This window comes from Typopeltis vanoorti, chromosome 22 (assembly GCF_054136105.1).
Source record: "Typopeltis vanoorti isolate ZY-2024b chromosome 22, IOZ_Tvanoo_1.0, whole genome shotgun sequence".
NCBI lineage: Eukaryota > Metazoa > Arthropoda > Arachnida > Uropygi > Thelyphonidae > Typopeltis > Typopeltis vanoorti.
The window spans coordinates 60543750-60561680 of NC_143570.1; the positions used below are offsets into that span (position 1 = coordinate 60543750).

Consider the following 17931-nt stretch of genomic DNA (forward strand, 5'->3'; position numbering starts at 1 on the left):
GCTGAGATACTGTATTAAAAACATATCAAGAAAAGTACAGAGTATCAGGAGAAAAGCTTGATACATACTTGTAGGGCAACTGTGGATGTATACTGGGGTAGTAAAGAAGAGATATGTGTTTTGTGTATTCCTCTGCATGTCAGCGAGGGCAATTTTCATGTTCATTCACTGGTAAAGCAAAGTACAGTTAGGGTGTGAAAAAATCATGTACGAACTAACCTTTTGTGTTTTGGTGATTTTATTCCCTTATACATCTGTGAATATGAAAACAAATTCACATGTTATAAGAGAAATGTCAAAAAAGATTAACAGGATTAACTAGGATTAACAGGATATATATGTACCTAATCCTCCAGTTTCTATTTCTTCAATTTTACTGGGTGTCTGATAGTGACCATCAACTGCTACAACCATCATTTCATAAAGGGTTCCTAATTCTAGACCAGTGACTGCTACAGTATTGTGAGTCTTTTCAGGTGGACTTCTTTCCCATTGAGATTGACCTAAAAAAAAAAAAAATTTTTTTTTTTTTTAAAAAAAATCAGTTTTTGAAATTAGATATATAATATACATGTAAAATAATTTTATTATTACTTTTCAGTGACACCTCCCACATCTTTTATTACCTGTGGACAAGGTAAATAATAGATAAACTAGGAACACTATGTCCCAGGTCACATATGATCTCTTTATGACACTTCAGACTTACAATAAATAATCAAACTAAAGATACACCTAAGACTTTCACAAGTATCAAAAATCCAGGCAGCTAGTAGGCAAAGTTAACAGTGTGTTATTCATTAGTCATTCCAGTTGGTGTATTTTGCATAAATGATGATGCCCTGACTTAAAAGTTAAATATGAACTATTTTTCCATCCACAAGTGCAACACAGTTATAAACAATAAATGATTCCTTCTTTTAGCATCAAATCAAATTTAGATATACAGGGTGTTCGGGATAAATTTGATAGTTTCGTAAGGAAAAAGAAAATCTTCTTTGTATCTATTAAATTTAATGAATTGACAAAAAAACATTACAGGCAGAGTTAATTACAATACTATCAACAAGATTTACTCAAAATAACCACCATTAGCATCGATCACAGCTTCAATTCTGCTTCGGAACCTCGAACAAGCTGATGCTACAGTCTCCCTGGGAAGGGCCGCAAAAACTGTTTTAATTTTATCCATTAACTGGGCTTTTGTATTACTGGAAGTGCGATTGGTGTCTTTTTCAACTGCGCCCCATACAAAATAATCCATGGGGTTAAGGTCTGGGGAGTTTGGAGGCCAAACATTTGGACTGGTGAAGTCGTAGAAATTTTCAGACAACCATTTTTGACTTTTCCCAGAGGTGTGGCAAGGGGCCGAATCCTGCTGCCATACATACGGCCTACCATTGGCTACCCTTGTTATCCAGGGCTTGACTACAGTTAGCAACTCCACGAACAAAGCCCGAATTCCAATGCCAGGGTTCTTCAACACCTGTTCCTGCAGATTTGCGAGGAATTCTGCTGTACGAACGCAATCAGATCGTCTGCTAGGGATCTTTCTTCTTGCTACATCCTCGTAGTCACCATTGCAAGTCTCTAGTTCATGCCTGATTGTTTTTACTGTATTCAGGGAGCATTGGGCAGCAGTCGTAATATCCTTATTTTGATGGCGGGCACGAATCATCATGATACAAGTTATTCTCTTCCATGATTCAGGTGGGTTCCAGCTATCCATCCTTTCTGACATCTTGTATATGAATGAAGAAGGGTCCAAACTTTTAAATGAAGAGAAGTGTGTGTTAATACATGTAACTTACGGAAAAATATAATTAATTATAAATATGTCAAATTTATCTCGAACACCCTGTATATGCCAATAAATCATATAAAAAGTGAGATTTATAAAATACATTCAGTGTAAATAACAAGCAAGTGGTTACCCTTCAAATTAAGAGAATGTCTTTAATTAAACTAAGTTTATATTTTCTGCTATGGTAATACAAACAGTACCATATTTGTATTCATTCTCTCTATCTCTAGTGCATGCGTGCGTGCACACACACGTACAAAATTTGTTCTGAGCAACGCAGAGTTACTTTATATATCTGATAATACATTTAAGTGACACTGAAAGGTGTCATGCAGGGATATCTGCTTTCACCATGTTTGTTTAACCTTGAGTCTGAAAGAACTAGTAAAAGACTACTCCAGAAAACATGAAAATAACTGTGAATGGACAAAATTTACATCATATAATATATGCAGATGATATAGTATTACTTACAGATAAATAAAGAAATCTTAAATTATATGATCTAAAACCTATACAAGAACAGTAAAAACTATGCAAAGCAAATATATTTTAGTAAAACCAAAACAAGGCAATAGGAAGAAAATAAACTGGAACAGGTTCAAAATTCAGTTACTGAGGCACATTGATCACAGACAGGATAAATTATGAAGAAACTATTGAAAAAAGAATGTGTAGGGTGGTCTACTATGGCAAAACTTACAAATCTCTCTCTCCAAAGAACTTAAAATCAAAGTATATAGTTCAGTGGTGTAGAAACTTGGGTTATCAAAGAGAAGGAAGAATAAAGACTGACAGACTTTGAAAACAAGTGTTTGAGAAAAAATAAATAAAACATCATGGACTGAAAGGTAAACCAATCAGGAGATCAGAGAAGAATTACACTACAATATTTAAATAATATGTATACAAAATTCCAAAATGGAAGAGTAAAAGTGGTCTGAATTCTTCTTACAGAAGTTGAAATAACTTGATTGCCAATGGATTGGACTAGAAAGTTATTGTTCATGGCAGACTCAACCTGCCTCAGGAAGAAGATGACGATACAGCTTATATGATATTATCATACTTCAGTATCTTCATGGAGTCAGAAGACTCATTGTGGAAAGCCATCCAAGACAACACCCATCTTTCACACCACCATCCATTGCAAAGAAACCACTTCATATTCCCTTTACAATCTCCAAGGAGAGAACCCTTGTCCTACCATATGAAAAAAACTTCCCAGTATCAACCCCCCCGTAGCTATCCCACAACAGTTCATATGTCTCAATCAGATCACCTCACCTTCTATCTGCCAAACTTTACAGTTCACGTTGCCTCAGTCCATCCTTGCACAGTCCTGATATCACTTTATCTCCCTCTGTATTCTCATATTCATCAAAGAAGAATATAAGCCGTATATTCTTCATGCATTGGCTCTCCTTATATCTCTTCCATCACCTCTTTTTCACTGACAGTACACAAGTTCCCATTGCTGCTACTAAATATTCACTAGTTCCCATTCACTGATAATATCTCACCCTTCTAATTCCTCCATTATAGTGGTACCATCCCATGTTGATTTCTAAGATTATTATAATCACCTGCCTTATAATCCCACATAAATTCCTTTCTATTTGATATCCTGCATGTCGATTGATCCTCTAAAACCAAACCAGATGATCAGTCTCTCCAAATGGAGTCAGAGATGCCATCTCAGTAACAAATGGATCCTCTGATGTTATGACCAAATTCAAAACTCTCAAACCTTGTTCATTGCTTAAGATATTTCTCCCTCAAGAATTCCTATTCCCTTATTACTACATAGTTTTCTCTTCCCAATTTATACTGCTGTAGTTAATCTCCTGCTCTTCACCTTCTATGTTTCCCCTGATTTAAAGCAACACCCCACTAAATATTCTGTACTGCCCATCTCCACCGCACACCATAATGCTCTCCAAACCATTAATGTCATTGCCCTCTCTGAGATGGCACAACTCATTACTTATCATAAGCACTACTCTACCACCCTGTTTGTCCTTTGTATCTTGCCGAAAAATGCTATACCCCTGCCACTTCACCATGAATCAAGTCTTGCTGATCCCAATAATCTTTCATTTCAGTAAAAATTATGGAGACTACTACAACTGTGTTAGGAATAATTACTTTAATTTCTTGACATTTCAGCCTTCATATTAAAGTCATCATCTGGAGTATGCACGTATAAAGATGGGCTATATTACATTTCAAATAGTATGACAAAGTAGTGGTGCACTCAGGATTTAATCTTAGAGGGGGGCTGAGTGCTAAGGATTTAACCCTGGGGGGGGGGGGGAGTTGGTAGACGATTTGTGAATATACACTATGCATCGCATATGACCTATGACTGAGTATCTGCAGTGATCGCTAATTCATGAATAGTATAGAAATAGAAGACACAACATAAATAAAAAAAAAAAAGAATTTTAATTAGGAAAAGATTTTTGGAAAATTTTAGTGTTTTTTCCTTTTCTTTGGAGGGTGCCTAGGCACCTTGCCCCCCAAATACCCCCAGGTATTTAAGATAATACCTACACACCAGCAGAAAGCAATAAGACCTTGTTTGTAGTATAAGAGAATGCGTATTAATATATGAATTGTATTAGAAATATTTGTAGTCAAAAACGGAAAACTAGACTAGAGAATTATGTCAGATTAATGATTCTATGTAAAAGAAATATTAGCCTAAAATTTGTGTCCTATTAAGCTATCTCAAATAATGTTAAGTAGCCAGACAGGTAATGAGTAACAGTGCAAAAGTCACGTCTGAAACGCATGTATCGGTCGTAACGCCGGAGGCATACGTGGAAAATAACGTAAGCGCGCTTTGCTCGAAGACAGCACCTAATAGCAATAGGGAGAGTAAGGATCATCTTAAGGGCATTAAAACTAAGTGTCATGCGAAAAAAGGATATAGCAAAAAGAAGGTGCTAGAACATAGAATATAAGGCAATGCGCACCATATTGCAAGGCTCTTTGTTCCGGATTTCATCTTGAGGATTCTTGACCGGTGGTCGGAGAAAGGACAAGCCAGGGTTCTGTGATGTCGGACAGCGGGCTGTTTTCCTGATTATGCTGAACAAGATTCCACGCGGAGTCATACGCGAATCATCAGCCTATGCAGAAATCGTGCCAGTCGCTGGATGTCCCATCGGAAAGGAGCGGAGATAGCCCTCAGTCGAGGAAGAAAATAGTTAGTCCGGCAGCAGTAGAAAGGACGACGTAGCCAAAAGTCAGGTGCTGAGATAGCCAATCAAAGAATGACCAGAACAACACATGGTAGCTAATAGACCTTCAGAAAGAACTGGGTAACGTAGAGATCTTTGTTATATGTTACGGAAGTGATAGAAGATTGAAACTTATGTTTGATTAAGTAATGTGGACAATCCTTTAGAGAACTTGGATAAGATTTCGTATTTGAGACAGCAAATTCTGTTGAACAAGGAATTGTCAGGAATGAATCTAAATGTATGTGAATGAAGTAATAAGTGTATTTTGTTTAGTAGATAACGTTAACTGAGAAAGCAACAAGTTGTATAGTATGTACTCTATGAATAGCATGCACGAGAGAATCTTCATTCAGTGTAATATTGTCATTGCTTTCTATTGTTCTGTGTGATAAACAATTTGATCTGTCTAGGTGAACTCGATTAATTTAGACTTGTTTAATTACCTTAGCATGAGATTTAACTTAGCAAGAGATTTAGAAGTTTTAGTAATTTGATTCAATTTAGTTGTAATTGTCATTTAGTTCCAATAAACATGTTTTATTGCATATGCCTGAATTCGAGATATCAAATTACCACTTATAAAATTAGAACCATAGCGGGAGAAATTTTAGATATATATGTTTAAGTAATAGATCATTGGTCACGACTGCAAAGTACCGATATCCATTTAAGTGTGTATTAGAGTGTGTGTGCCAGTGAATCTAGGAATATTTCTCTCAACTTGAATAAACTGCTGTTATAGGATACTGGCTGGCACAGTATAAATACAAATTTGCCAGTATTTGAAAAGGAAATATCCCTAGGTGGAATCTAGTTAGAAAAGATAATAGAGGTTAATGAAGTATATAAAGTAAGAAATTAGAGAGAAACAACAATATAACGACATAACAATGGCGCAGCTGGTAGAATGTGATTAGGTCCCGAAAAAAATTAAGTAAATTGACCTATCACAGTGAGTTGGTCTTTGGTTCATATCAGAGATTCTTGGAAATAGTAGAAATTTTGAGAAAATAATCTTATATTTCAGTGTAAGCTCTAGTACAAGTATGTCTCTCCCAACTAGTTCCGAGATGAACGATTCTAAAATTTTCAGAACAATAAACCCACAGCAAGTATTCCCCCAGTTCTCTGGAGAGAAACTGAAAACAATCGGTAGATGAAGTGATTTCCAACTCCTTGTTCTGCTACGCAGCAAAATAGCACAAGAGATTAAAGGATAACGAGTGTATATAACTTGAGAAGGACAGGGTGATCTGCATCAAGTTGTGAGGTAGCAGAGGCACTTAGAAAGAATAGGAGAGGCAGTTAGAAAGGATGCAAAGCCCGCTTTCTTATCTAAGCATAAGTCAGGAAAAAAAAAAAAAAACAGGCGTAATGGAAAGGTAACAATCCCCCATAGGATTGAGGGACGTCTAAAAAGAAATTTTCTGGAAAAATTTTTACATCCTGAATGAAGAACTTTATTAAAGAAATAATTCATTCAGGATTTAACAAGTCAGAAAAATCAGATGAGAGAAAAAAACTTGTACTCGAGCAGAAGAATTAAAGTACTAACTGTAAATGGAAATAGAATTACCTTCTTTTAGTAGAATTGTAAGACCATGTAAAGAACTTTGTGTATAAATTAGTATCATATGAATGCATCATGTATACAATGAATGGGTAAATTAGATGTAAACAATAGTCCAAAGGTCACAGGCGGGCCTGAGGCATTGGCAATCTCAGAAAGCGACACATTCGTTTCCCGGAAAAACGCTGCTATGATCTCGCAATGTGCCGAAGTTGCCACAAATGAAGAAAGTAGCAGGCAGGTAAAGATCGCAGAAAGGAAAGTAAGAGGGCGCTATTGCAGCTAGTAACAGGGTGCTAAAAAGGGGGGAAGTGAAGGGAGAATAAAAAGGGTTTGCACCCCTTTCTCAAGGCTTTTTTCGCCTATTTTGCTGAATGATGATTCGACTTCTCTTGTGGACAGGTAGTTCCTGATGGTGTTTCTTGGCGATAGTTCGATATCGGAAGGTGTGCCTTTCCCTTCGATGTCTGAATTTCTGCTGGTACTAAAGCGTGAGATGTCGGCATATGCTACCTTCGCTGAAAGTTCCGACAGAATAATATCGTGGAAGTATATTATGAACCGGCAGCTAGAAACGAGGATGGCCCGAAACAGATCGAGAATAGACGAGAGAAAAACACTAGGTGTAGAGCATAGTTTAATCTGATGACCATAGTGACTCACCACATGGATGCTGGCTTATGGAAGTATCGAAAGGTAATTCAAACAAAGAAGGACAGTTCAGACGGACCTGGAGATCCTGCCCCAAGAAATGGTAAAGTACAGATTTTGTTGTATAATTACCCAGTCGGTAAAAGGGAAAGATCATTGTAATGTAATAATAGAGTATGGACAGTATTTAAGAACTTTAAGTGATTATTTAGCAGTGGCTAATGTCCATAAGACAAAATTGTTTGGAATGATTATAGATGATTGTGACTAGTTTAATATGCAAGACTAACACAGTAGGTAGAATATTGATTAGAAGTGTATAATGTGTATATTACGTGTGTTAAATCTCACATGGTGCAGTCTGCAAGTTGCTCCATGCAGAACAATAGCAAAACTAATCGATGACATGCTAAGCAACTACCTGTTCCAGGTGTGTATGGACAAGAATAAAAGTAAACAAAGAACACTGGATAATGGACTGCAACAAGGGTCAGTTCTGGCTCCCCCTCCTTTTTAACTTATGCATTGCAGATTTGCCTAATACAGCCTCCAAGAAGTTTTGCTATGCTGATAACATTGCTCTAGCCACCAGACACCAATTTTACTACAATGGAAGATACACTAACAAATGACCTTGCAGTCCTAGATGAAGACTTCAGCAAATGGAGATTATGCCCAAATCCTAGCAAAACAGAAGTTTCATGCTTTCACCTGAACAATAACCAGGCTAACAAAGAACTCATGTCTACTTCAACAACAAACTGCTACATTACAACAGATTCCCGAAATATCTGGGTGTCACTCTGGATAGAATACCATCTTTTAAACCACATCTCATTAACACAGCATCCAAGCTAAAAACAAGAAACAATATACTGCAAAAACTATGTGGAATAACTTGAGGTACCTCAGCAACAACGCTTCGCTGCACTGCTCTTGGCCTCGTTTACTCAACAGCTGAATACTGCTCACCCGTATGGCTGAACAGCACCCATGTGTATTTGGTTGATGCTCAGCTTAACACCACTATGTGCCTTATTTCTGGAACTGTAAAATCAACCCCAACCTTCTGCCTCCACACATCCACAGGTCCAACTTTCTTCTACATGAATACAGCAAAATCATGGAAATCCAAAATCTTCCATCCACGAAGACATCCCATCCCTAGAAATAAACAGGATAAAGTTAAGGCACCCTCCAATCTTAACAGCCACTCTGTTAAGATTGACTTGCCTCTCTTAACAGAGTTTTAACATGAAGGAGGAGGAGTGGAAAGAGTCCTGGTGTAACACTTCAACAGGGGTCTTCCATGAATCGGTGGACCCAACACAGATACCTTCGGGTTTTGACCTACCTTGGAAAACTTGGTCTGCCCTTAACCGATGCGGTTAAGGGCAGACCAAGTGGCAGATGTGCAGACCACCTTTACAAATGGGGCATGACTGCCTCACCCAGGTGTGACTGTGGATCACCCTGCCAAACAATTAATCATGTTACAGCAGAATGTGTTCAACGTGTATGGAGTGGAAACCTGTTAGACTTCATCCATGCTACATCAAGTGCAGTTGACTGAATAATCAACCTAGACATTCAGTTGTAGCCTATTCTTGAGTGTCTTTTTTAATGACTGTATTATGTCTTATTATTGTACATATGTCTATTACTATGCCCATATATAAAGGATTAATGTAATGTAACTTTTCATGTGTGAGTCATATGCTAAATAAATTCCTCAGCTCTGTATAACTGGGTCATCAAATCTCTATACATTATACCTCTTACCACATTGTTCCTTCCTTGCTCACCTGCATCCTTCACGCTCTCTCCTCTGACACTTTCACCCCTTGCCACTCTCACTTTCCTGGCTCCTGCACTGTCTTGCCTTCTTTTCATCCCCTCTCTTCCTGTGGTTCTCCCATTCTTCCCTTCTGTCATTCTATGATGCTCTCTCACTCCTACTATCATTCACTTCACATCTGTTCTTTTCAGTCTCCTAATCTCAACTCGGTTATGTTCCACTTCTTCCCATGAATATCTCTCTCTCTCTCTCTCCCCTCTGCAAGTAACTTACACTCAACATTCACCTTCCCAACCAACACTAAACTTACTACACTCCCTAATTTTATCTTTTTCACATGCTGCTCATCTCTCTCTCTTGGTTGGAATTTCTTGTTTTTGACATAATACTATGCTAATTTTCAGATCACGAGCTCTTTCTGTTTTCTATATTTTGAGTAGACATACTCTCCACTCTCTCACATTTCTAACTGCATACCACAAAATGCCGTGTAAAATGTATGATGGTGGTCCATGTTTCTGGCCTGACTAACTTTTAGAGGTGACAGCAATATTAATTCTCAGATGTGATAAGCGTGTGAAGTAAAGAGAGATTATTGAAAAGTGAGCACTAAAAACTTGTGGGAACAGGTTACACGATGCTCCTTCTGAAATGAAGAGATAAGTCGGGAAAACCATCTTGCACTGACCTTCGTCATGTGAAAGATGGTTGTTATAGAAAGCCCCAACCTTGCTGAGATTTCTTTGAGCTTCAGTCGACTGTCATTGAGCAATGCCTCAACAAGAGAGACATTTACTCGGTCATCACTTCCACAGGTCAACCATCATGAGGATCATCTTCAATGCTCTCTCTCACTTCCTAGGTGAAACTGTTTAGCCAATTCCTTCATAGTGGAATGTGAAGGAGAAGCTTCCGCATAAACGCCATCCAACTGCTGTTTGATAGCACTTGTAGAAAGCCCTTCATCACAGTGCAGTACTCAATTTTTAACATTACATGTGTTAGTCAAATGAGTGCCTCCAACTGAATGACATAGGTAGAGAGTTGAAAGTGGTACGCTAACCTCCCCATAGATGGTGCTTTAAAATTGGTGGGAATTTTGTATGTCAGGCCGAAAACATTTGAAACCTACTTCATAATCTTTAAATGGTGGTGGTGAACTGAGTAATAACATATTAGCTGCCTTTATTCAAGCCATGCACAAAAACTAACAAACTATATTAAAATATTATATTAAACTACAAATTATCCACAAACTATACATTCTATATAGATTTAACTCCCCAGACGTAAATGTTCATTCAAATTTATCAGAGTTTTTGCTGCCACATCATAACATGTTAACTGTAACTTTGTATTTCCAGATAATTGTTGAAATTCCTTCCTGGATCATATTTAGCCATCTTTTGAATGTTTTAATTTAAAATAATTACAGAGTGTACTCTGTTTTTCCAAAATAAAAAAAGAGACAGGAGAAATAAGGAATTATCACACTGAAGTATGAGTCTTGTCAATAAGACAAAGAATAAACAATGATTTATTTAGTAAGTAGAGTGATAGGAAAAAATTTAAAAAAATGGAATAATGACTTGATTCTGAGAAATGTTCTCTGCTTCTCAGCCAGCTGACACACATGAAAAGCTACTTCATGATGGCAACAGAGCAGGAAATAAATTTCAACTCTATTAGACAGGTGCTAGAAAAAGTACCTGTTAAATCTCAGCTCAGAATAAGACTATTGTTTTATAGTATAACTAGGGGGGGGGGGGGGTCTGCCTCCTTGGCAGAACTTCTGCTACCTCCCAAGTTCTTGGCTGGTAAGCCGGTAAGACAAAAAATGTGACATAAAAACGTTTCAAATTTCGGCTTATCTTTTTATATAGAGTATATAAAGAATTATATAGTTTTATATAAAGTAGATTATAGAGTAGATAATGATTAAAGATCATAAATACATAGGAAGAGAGTGCATATAAAATAAGAAAAGTCTTACTGAAAATACATTATCGCTGTCTACATTACTCTTAATGGTGATACTGTATTTTCAGGCTGGTCCAGAATATAAAAGCATACAGAGAATTTGAAATAAGAAATGATCAAGTAGGTTAAATAAATTTTTATAAATACCAGTCAAACTTTCAGATATAAATTGCACATAAATATCATATCAAGCAGAAAGCTTGAAAACAAGAGACAAACCTTACAGACTGAATGGCAAAATGCGAAGAAAACATTTACTTGACCCAGTTAGGAAAGCATGCTGTGATGTCATATGCTAGGATTAAAAAAAAATCCTGCAATAAACAGTAAATGAGAAGTGATAATATTGCAATTTTTATACAGAGCAAACTATCATATCCTTCTGGACAAAAAATAGACATATAGAAAAAAAAGGTCTGCAATGGCATTTGCAGGCAGTACTGCATAATTCAAAAAGCTTGGTTGAAAGTCAGATACCAAATGATTGAAGTAGAGTTTGTTATACCTATGAAAATTGAATGTGACAATTATACAGGAATTTTACTTATTGAGTGTTAGGAAAGATTTATGCAAACATACCTGAGAAAAGTATGTTTGCATAAATTACTGAAGCGTGAAGAGAAAGCTAAACTTAGGTCAAATACAGGATGCAAGAACAGATGTTTTTGACCTAAGTTTAGCTTTCTCTTCATGCTTCAGTAATTCATACTTTTCTCAGGTATGTTTGCATAAATCTTTCCTAACACTCAATAAGTAAAATTCCTGTATAATTGTCACATTCAATTTTCATAGGTATAACAAACTCTACTTCAATCATTTGGTATCTGACTTTCAACCAAGCTTTTTTTACTTCAAGAAATCATGGGGGAGAATCTACTGGGAGCAAGTAGATAGGGAAATGAGATTGGTCAGAGGGCAAGTGATAGGGATGGCATAGCAACAAGAATAAAGAAAGATGGGGATTAGGCATACCTGGGAAGTTTAGCAGGTTTTCATGACAAAAAATATACAGAGAATTATAAAGTGAATTATTAGCAAAGGATCAGCAGTCACTAGTAATGACACAGGGATGAAGAAGTGTGAAGAAAAGATGTTGGCAGAGCACAAGAACTTGTTTATTAATACAGGGAGTATCAGAAATATGAATTCTAAGTTAGCATGTTCGAGTATCATTGGCATATACATAAAACTCAGTTAACTGAAAATGATATATAGGTTGGAACAGAAATGGAAGAATGCAGAATCTTCCTGGAAAAAATAGGTAGGAAAAAAGGAGAGAAAGTATTACAATGAAAATAGAGGAAATACAGTACATGTTAGAGGGTGAAATAAACAAGAATGTAGAGAGCAATGACAAAATGTTTAGACAAATTGGTTGGGCAAGTAGGAATAAGTGTGAGGATGATGGTAATGTAAAATTATAATTATACGAAATTGATTGGTAAAGAAGAGACAGTAAATTTCTAAAGGATAACTATGAGAAATAATATGTAATGGATGCAGCATGAGGTTTCAATGCTGGAATTGGTAAGTGTAGATATGAATAATGTATCAACACTGCTGTCTGATTGTCAGTGATAAAGAAGTAGACAAGCAGGTTTTCATGACAAAAATATACAGAGAATTATAAAGTGAATTATTAGCGAAGGATCAGCAGTCACTAGTAATGGCACAGGGATGAAGAAGTGTGAAGAAAAGATGTTGGCAGAGCACAAGAACTGACTGAAACACATGTATATAGGAAATAGTATAAGCTGTGAGGAAGAGAAGCAGATGAAACAATGTTATTACAGTCGATGTGCAACTATACAGAGAGTCGTGTGAATAAATAAGTGGGATTAAGATTGTAAAAAACAAGGGTAAGGAAAGAACATGACATTCATGTTCTGAAAAGGGAGATTTACTACATCCTCTGCATTGGTTACATTGCTACAATCGTTATCTACCAGTATCAAAGGTAGGCATAAAGAATTGCTTTCTATGTTCTTTGGTAGATGTCAGGTCAGTACAGTCATGATTACTTGTATAGGTGTAGAGAAATGATCTTGTTTAATCCTTAGTGTCCTGGGTTTGGTGCCCACTGATAAAACCTCAATAAGGATCAAAACTAGTATGGATAGCAACCATCCGTTAATCCATAGAATTATGCATGCTACATGTACTTTGCATTATGGGATACTAAGGCTGGGTAATCATAAGTATCCCATATGATTTATTTCTGATGTATTTCTAATGAAAGATCAGCGAAGGCATGCAGTGACATGTTTGTGTTGAAGTGGGAGGTGATTTTACAAACTGCTACTTGGATATGAGAGAAGGTGGAAGCATGGAAGGAGAGAAGTTATACTCAGTAGCCTTAGTGAGGGACCAGAAGACTTGAATTTCATTTGAGTAGGGACAAGCTTTTGTATTTCACATTCACAGTGTGTTTTGGATTTTTGATAACCTTAATAATGGATAATGAGGACTATAGTGTGAAGCTGTGCTTTCTGACTTTGGCCACTTAAGGTATGCTGAATTTTTATCCTGGAAAGGTTATAGCAGCACACAAGGTCAAACCTTCCGTTAGTGAGAGTGACCATGAAGTGATTACTTGGGTGGTTGCCAACTATGTGATGACTTCTGTGAGGAAAGGGCAGTTGTGAGACTACAAGACTGGTGATTATGAGAAGCTCAGAAGACAGTTTGCAGAATGGAATGAGAAATTGGGTGGAAAGGAGATCAGTGCTATGTGGGTGATATTCGAGAACAATCTAGTAGAAGCAATGTCTAAATGTATTCCAAAGGTCAAAAGGTTAAATAAGGATAAATGAAGAAATTAAGCATGCATTAGAGAAAAATAAAGGCATTATGGGAGCAACATAAGAGGAGTGGTAATAATCAATTACATGAGGAATACAAAGAACAGACAAGGAGAGTAACTCAGTTGGTAAGGGTAGCAAAAGTTCAGTATGAGCAGCAGTTACCTAATGAAGCCAAAAAAATCCTAGCCAGTTCTTTCGATATGTAGCCAGCAAAAAAAAAATAAAATAAAATAACTGTGGAAGATAAATAATTATAGTAGGATGGCACTGATTAGAGAAAATGGTACAAGGACAACTGCTGCAGAGGATATACAGTAGGTTCCCTGTATCTGCTAGGTTTGGTTCCATCATCTTCCACAGATACCTGAAATCGCAGATAGTAGTGAACCACTAGTGAGACTTAGATTTTTGCACACACATATAGCAAAATTGAAGCAGGAAATTATTAGTAAATTGACTTAGTCTCACATACTAGGACCGTAGGGTTCTACAGTGAATATGTTATGTAGTTAATATATAATGTATACACTAAATTGTATGGCTAAATAAATAATAATAAAAAGTTTTTTTTTATTAAATGAGATAATTTCTAGACTACCACTTCACCTGTACTATCCAGGGATGCCATCTACCGCATTTGGGCACACGTTCCATTGCTCCTCAATAATAATAATACATATTTATTTAAAATTATCATGAAATAATTTTTACATCTTTAGAATCTATGAGGAGCAATGGAATGTGTGCCCAAATGTGGTAGAAAGCACCCCTGAATAATACAGGTGAAGTGGCAAACCAAAAAAAATTGCCTCATTCAATAAAACTTCGTCTTTAGACAAATAAAATTTAACCCACATAATAATTATGTAGAATGAAATGAGAAAATATGCTAATGAAAATGTAATTGTTAATAAAATCTTAACATTTTTATTCTTATTAGGAGGAATAATCCTAATAATCTTTGCTCAGTAGGCAAGCAAGCAACCGACTGCCAAAGATTCGGAAGATGAATATGTAGCTGAATACAACGAGGTGTTCAGCTACATATTTATTCATCTTCCGAATCTTTGGCAGTCGGTTGCTTGCTTGCCTACTGAGCAAATGATGTGGATGGCTGAGGACATTGATAGTAGAAGCTTTGTCGACTTTTTTAAAAAACATTGTTATTGGAAGCTGCCATTTTTGTCTCTTCAATTCAGTAAACAGGTTCTGCAGAGGTTCCAAAGCTTCTGTTATTGTGCAAGTAATTTTTATGCTGCGCTCCATCATTGAATCATAATCCATTATCTGTTCCTTTAATGTTTGAGCCATTTAAAATATTGTCGCAAATTTTTCGAGTGTCCACTTTCATCGTCATTTTCTGTAGAAGATTTGGCAAGAACACTTTAAACTCCTCATTAGTGAGCATCACGATGTCCATCTATGTAATCATTCAATTCTTCTTCTGTCATGTTGTCAAATCCCTCTCCACTTATTTTCCGTGCTGTGTTAATTATCGTTGCTATCTGTGAGTTAATATCAGGGGCATCTTGGGAATTATGAATGGCATCACTCCACAAATTCTTCCAGCATGCAGTTACCGTTTCTGGTTTCAATTCAGTAGTTCAGATATTTAATGAGCACTTCATAAAGGTCTTTCACCTTTGTGAATGTGACATCATGGAGAGTATGAGAGACTGGCTATGAGTGAGCAAGAGGTATATGGGAAATTATGCAAACTTGATATTATTAAGGCTGTGGGACTTGATATCACTGTATTTTGAAAGAATGTGCCAGGGAGTTGACATCTGTCTTGAAATATCTGTTTATTATGAGTCTTACATTGGGTCAAGTTTCAAAGGAGTGGAAGGAAGGCAAGCATGCACCACTTCATAAAGGATGTGACAGAATTCAAACATCGAATTATAGGCCAATCTGTGTATCAGGTGTTGAAAAGGCTGGTGAGATCAGGATCTAGAATTGGTTTGATAGCATGGATTTGCTAAATGGAAGTCATGTTTTAGTAATCTACTTATTACAATAAGGTGAGAGCAACACTGGGCATGGGAAATGGATACACAGTAGTATACTTAGACTTTACAAAGGCTTTTGATAGACTACTGCATGATAAGTTGATTGTCCAATTAGGGCAGATGAGGTTGGCTATCTGATAGGTATCAGCAAGTTGTGTATGGGGGCAAGCAATAACTCAGAAGGGGAAAGTCACTACTGGTGTGCCTCAGAGGCCACTGCTGTTTATCCAGTATGCTAATGATATTTGGGAAAATTTAAATGTGGATTTACAGTTGTTTTCATCATCTGCAAAGTTTCATTGAACTATAAAGAGTAGAGCAGATGTGGCCTTACAAGAAGACTTGAATGGGCAGGGGAGTGGGGACAGACCCCAGTTCAATATAAGGTTTTAAAATTTGGAAAACAAAAATGGGATGTAGAATTTATTCTTGGTGGGGATATTTTGTTGTAGGTGTGATAGTGGATAAGGATCTGAAATTTAGAGGACAACACAATGAATTCTGGAAATGATAAGGAGATTCTGGTTCCATTGTATAAGGCTCTGATTAGACCTCATGGACTACTGTGCACAGATTTGGTCACCTGGTTTTCAAAAGGTTAAAGAGATGGTCCAGAGGTGATTGACCAAAATAATTTCTGATCTCTGGAATGTTGAATATGAAGAAAGATTGAGATGATACAATTTGCAGAGTCTAGTGAATAAGAGGAAGAGGGGTGATATGATTAGTGACATAGAAGTTGGTAAGGGATTGTAATAGGATTAATGTTGAAGAGATTAATGTTTTTCATAAAATGAAGGGAGAGAACAAGAGATCATCCTTGGAAGCTGTATAAGTAGGGTGTGAAAAGTGAGTTTTTTTTTTTTTTTCATGGAGAGTTGTGAATGATTGGAATGTACTACCTGAGAGTGTGGTGTCTGCAGAGAATTTCAATGTGACACAAGGGACCTCCTAGATGAGTCTGTGACCATGGGATCTTATAGGATAATAGATCTGGTGGAAAGTGGATGCCTAATGATATCAAACAGAAACCACAATTGCATGAGGAATATAAGACTTGGACTAAGAAAGTGACTAGCATGGTAACAAAAACAAAACTTAAATATGAGAAGAGATTTTTCTCTGAGATCCAAGGAAAATCTGATAGAATTCTTTTATATGGCCACTACGATGACAAAGGAAGTAAGAATGACTGGTGTAGAAGTCATAGTGGAGTTGTTTAATGATCACTTTATTGAGGTAATTCATCCTGAAAAAAAAAAAAAAAAAGAGTTTTATTGCTAGAGGATTCAAGGAACTAACAGGTCTGTTGACTTGGCTTTACAATGAGAGTCTGGCTATGGGAGAGTTCCCATTGCATGAAGGCAGTTTTCTTCTGTAGTTGTTAAGATAATAATGTTGTGGTTTATTAAAGAGAGAAAATACCATCTAGTGACTACCTATGAAAAAGCATGTGTAATCAATAATAAAGGGAGGATTGTGTACCTTATAGTGTAGAAATGGAGGAACGATCTATTAATATTTCCATTTTCATAACTCCAAGAAGAAGTTACACAACCAAATTCAATCTAACATAGAAACAAAAGTTTAAATTTTTCACAAATAACGTTGATAAATAACATGCATGCATGCATACATCCATTATTTATATTTATTATAGTACAAAGGAAACTCATATTTACATACAGATAGCATGGAAAACAGACCAAGAAAAAATAAAATACAGAAAAATAATTTTTTTCTTTTCTTTTTTTTTGTGCTTTGTTTCCTGCAACAGATCATAAATAAAGAATGCAGTTTCTTGTTTGTAAACAACTACTACTAATGTATTACAAAGTAATAGTTACCTTTTTTCTTATACTGGACAAAAAAATGACTTCCTGGATGGCCATCTACAGCTGGTACCCATGTCACACTCACTCCTGCCTTACCTTCATTATCAGGTAAATGTGTCCAAATGAAATCAGGAACATCTGGAGCTAAATTTCATATAAAGTTTCCATTACATGAAATTCAATGATAATTTTGTGAATTTAAAGCAACTGAATAATGAATTAAAAT

The 17931-nt window shown here is 36.4% G+C and overlaps 1 protein-coding gene across 1 annotated transcript in view; it reads right to left on the reverse strand.

The window, feature by feature from the left end:
- The window catches only part of LOC150094452 (neuroglian-like), a 479168-nt gene that overhangs the window by 41814 nt on the left and 419423 nt on the right, over positions 1-17931 (reverse strand). Inside the window, exons 20-21 of the mRNA XM_090412472.1 lie at positions 17718-17849; positions 330-503 (exon numbers count right to left, since the gene is read on the reverse strand). Of these exons, the coding sequence (XP_090268598.1) occupies positions 330-503; positions 17718-17849 (306 nt within the window). The remainder of the gene's footprint in view (positions 1-329; positions 504-17717; positions 17850-17931) is intronic.